Source organism: Raphanus sativus, chromosome 3 (genome assembly GCF_000801105.2).
Source record: "Raphanus sativus cultivar WK10039 chromosome 3, ASM80110v3, whole genome shotgun sequence".
NCBI lineage: Eukaryota > Viridiplantae > Streptophyta > Magnoliopsida > Brassicales > Brassicaceae > Raphanus > Raphanus sativus.
In genome coordinates, this window is record NC_079513.1 from 10,729,204 (window position 1) to 10,731,005 (window position 1,802).

Here is a 1,802-nt window from a genome sequence, read left to right on the forward strand (position 1 = left end):
TGAGATTAACGATTATCATTCTTTTGGGAGTTGATTCATTTACAACACAATTCACAATACAAACCCGAGTTACACAGCTTAACAAAAACCAAATCATACATCTTACTCTTTTCAAATTCACACAAATGAATATCAGAGCACATAGGAATTTTGTAGACACAAATACAAATTTTCAAGTCGATCTCTTGAGAGCAAACGCAGAAAGAATGACGAGTACCATGAGAAGAGCCGCCACAATGAAGGAAGCCACCACGGCGCCGCTGGTTCCTTGGCAAAAGTCACCGAACTGCTGACAAACTGGAAGCCAGTTCGAGCTTGAATTCCCGTTGTGCGCCAAATAAACAATGGCTGCAGAAGCAGATGCCGCTATCATAGTGAGGCCCATCATCGCCTGAACCACGATATCAATATAAGGATTAAATAGAGATGTGCCATATGTACTCAACATACATATGCAAACCTTTGAATATATACAACCATATTCTATACATTAACGAGTGCAATATAACCCTTTAGAAAAGTAGGGTTTCTCGAGGTTAATTGATTGAATCATTGATTATATTCAGTGCTGGTTTTACGTTTACATTTTATAATAAATTGTTTTTTTTTCTAAATGGAACTGAAACGAAATGAGGAACTCTGTTTGTGGTGGGCGTTTGTGTTTATTTTTTCTTTTGATTTTATAAAAGAAATAACATGTGACCGTTTCTTAAATTTGGCTGTTGAAACACTAAGCAATTTAACACATAAAAAATGTTACCGTGTCACATAAGATGAGGAAGAGCCTAGGTGGCACTGCGAGAGGCCGGAGGATACAGACAATGGAAAAAGGCAATGATAGGGTTAGGTAGCCTCCCACGATTGAGTTTACTACAACAAAAGATCTGCAAACGAGAACAAATAAATTAAGCTTGAAACAATTTCGATCGATAGTTATTTGTATTGTTGGCATAATATATATATGTATTAAGAGTGACCATTTTGAGAGCAACTTACGAGAGCGTTGGTAGATCGGTGTAGTCAGCACTGAACTGCAAAAACTGAGTAAAGAAAGGGAGAGTCTCTTCCGTGGTTGCCATCTTTGCTGCAGCGGCCATGGCCGTGATGGCTGCAATGAGTCTAAGAACAAAATCGAAGATAGCCACGCCTCTTTTCCACCCAGGCATGCTCACCTTTTCTTGCTTATGTTTTTCCATAATTCGACTGTAGTTCATGGGAGGAGCAAACACATGAGCTTTGCCTTTTCCTTTGTCTAGCTTTGGCTTTTGGACAATGGGTTCTTCTTCTTCTTTTCTGCTCCCTGCCTTTTCGATATCCATAGGAGATAACTGAGACTCAGAAGAAGACTAAAAATTAGGGTTCACCTTGGAAGTTGAATTTGGAAACTATTCAAAGGAGAAACTAGATGTGCTGAGGATGATGAATCCTAAGTCTTGCAAGTAGGATATATATGCATGCATGTCAATTTAGTTGTTGAAGTTGATGGAATAGGTGTGGGTGTGTATATTTTTTCTTTTAGGTTTCAAACAAAACTTATTCATAATCTTAATTTTTTTTTTGTGAATATTCTGTGAATCCTAGGTATGCAATGTTAATGTTATGGCCAACGACGCTTTTATTTAACGATCTTTGTTTAGTAAAAAAATAAAATATAGGAGACGACTTGCTCCATTGACATATAAAGCCATATTAAATATTATTAGCTAATCTATGTCAAGTGTCAACAACCACGTACCTTAGTTTGACCTACACCAGATATACATAATTCTAAATTATACTTTGTGACCAGTGACTGAAAATTG

At 37.2% G+C, this 1,802-nt stretch overlaps 1 protein-coding gene across 1 annotated transcript; it reads right to left on the bottom strand.

Annotated features, from left to right (window-relative positions):
* On the bottom strand, positions 1 to 1,472 carry LOC108816616 (casparian strip membrane protein 3-like). Its single transcript, XM_018589179.2, has 3 exons — positions 997 to 1,472; positions 761 to 884; positions 1 to 391 (listed from the first exon to the last, which is right to left on the bottom strand). The coding sequence occupies exons 1-3, from the start codon at positions 1,317 to 1,319 to the stop codon at positions 173 to 175; spliced, it is 666 nt and encodes a 221-aa protein (XP_018444681.2). The 5' UTR covers positions 1,320 to 1,472; the 3' UTR covers positions 1 to 172.
* Between the last annotated feature and the right edge of the window lie 330 nt (positions 1,473 to 1,802).

Excerpts from the sequence above, each read along its gene's own strand:
- LOC108816616 (XM_018589179.2), bottom strand. The coding sequence starts at position 1,319 with ATGGATATCGAAAAGGCAGGGAGCAGAAAAGAAGAAGAAGAACCCATT. Across the intron at positions 885-996 it reads ACCGATCTACCAACGCTCTC|ATCTTTTGTTGTAGTAAACT; the intron begins GTAAGTTGCTCT and ends TCTCGTTTGCAG. Across the intron at positions 392-760 it reads TCCTCATCTTATGTGACACG|GCGATGATGGGCCTCACTAT; the intron begins GTAACATTTTTT and ends ATCGTGGTTCAG.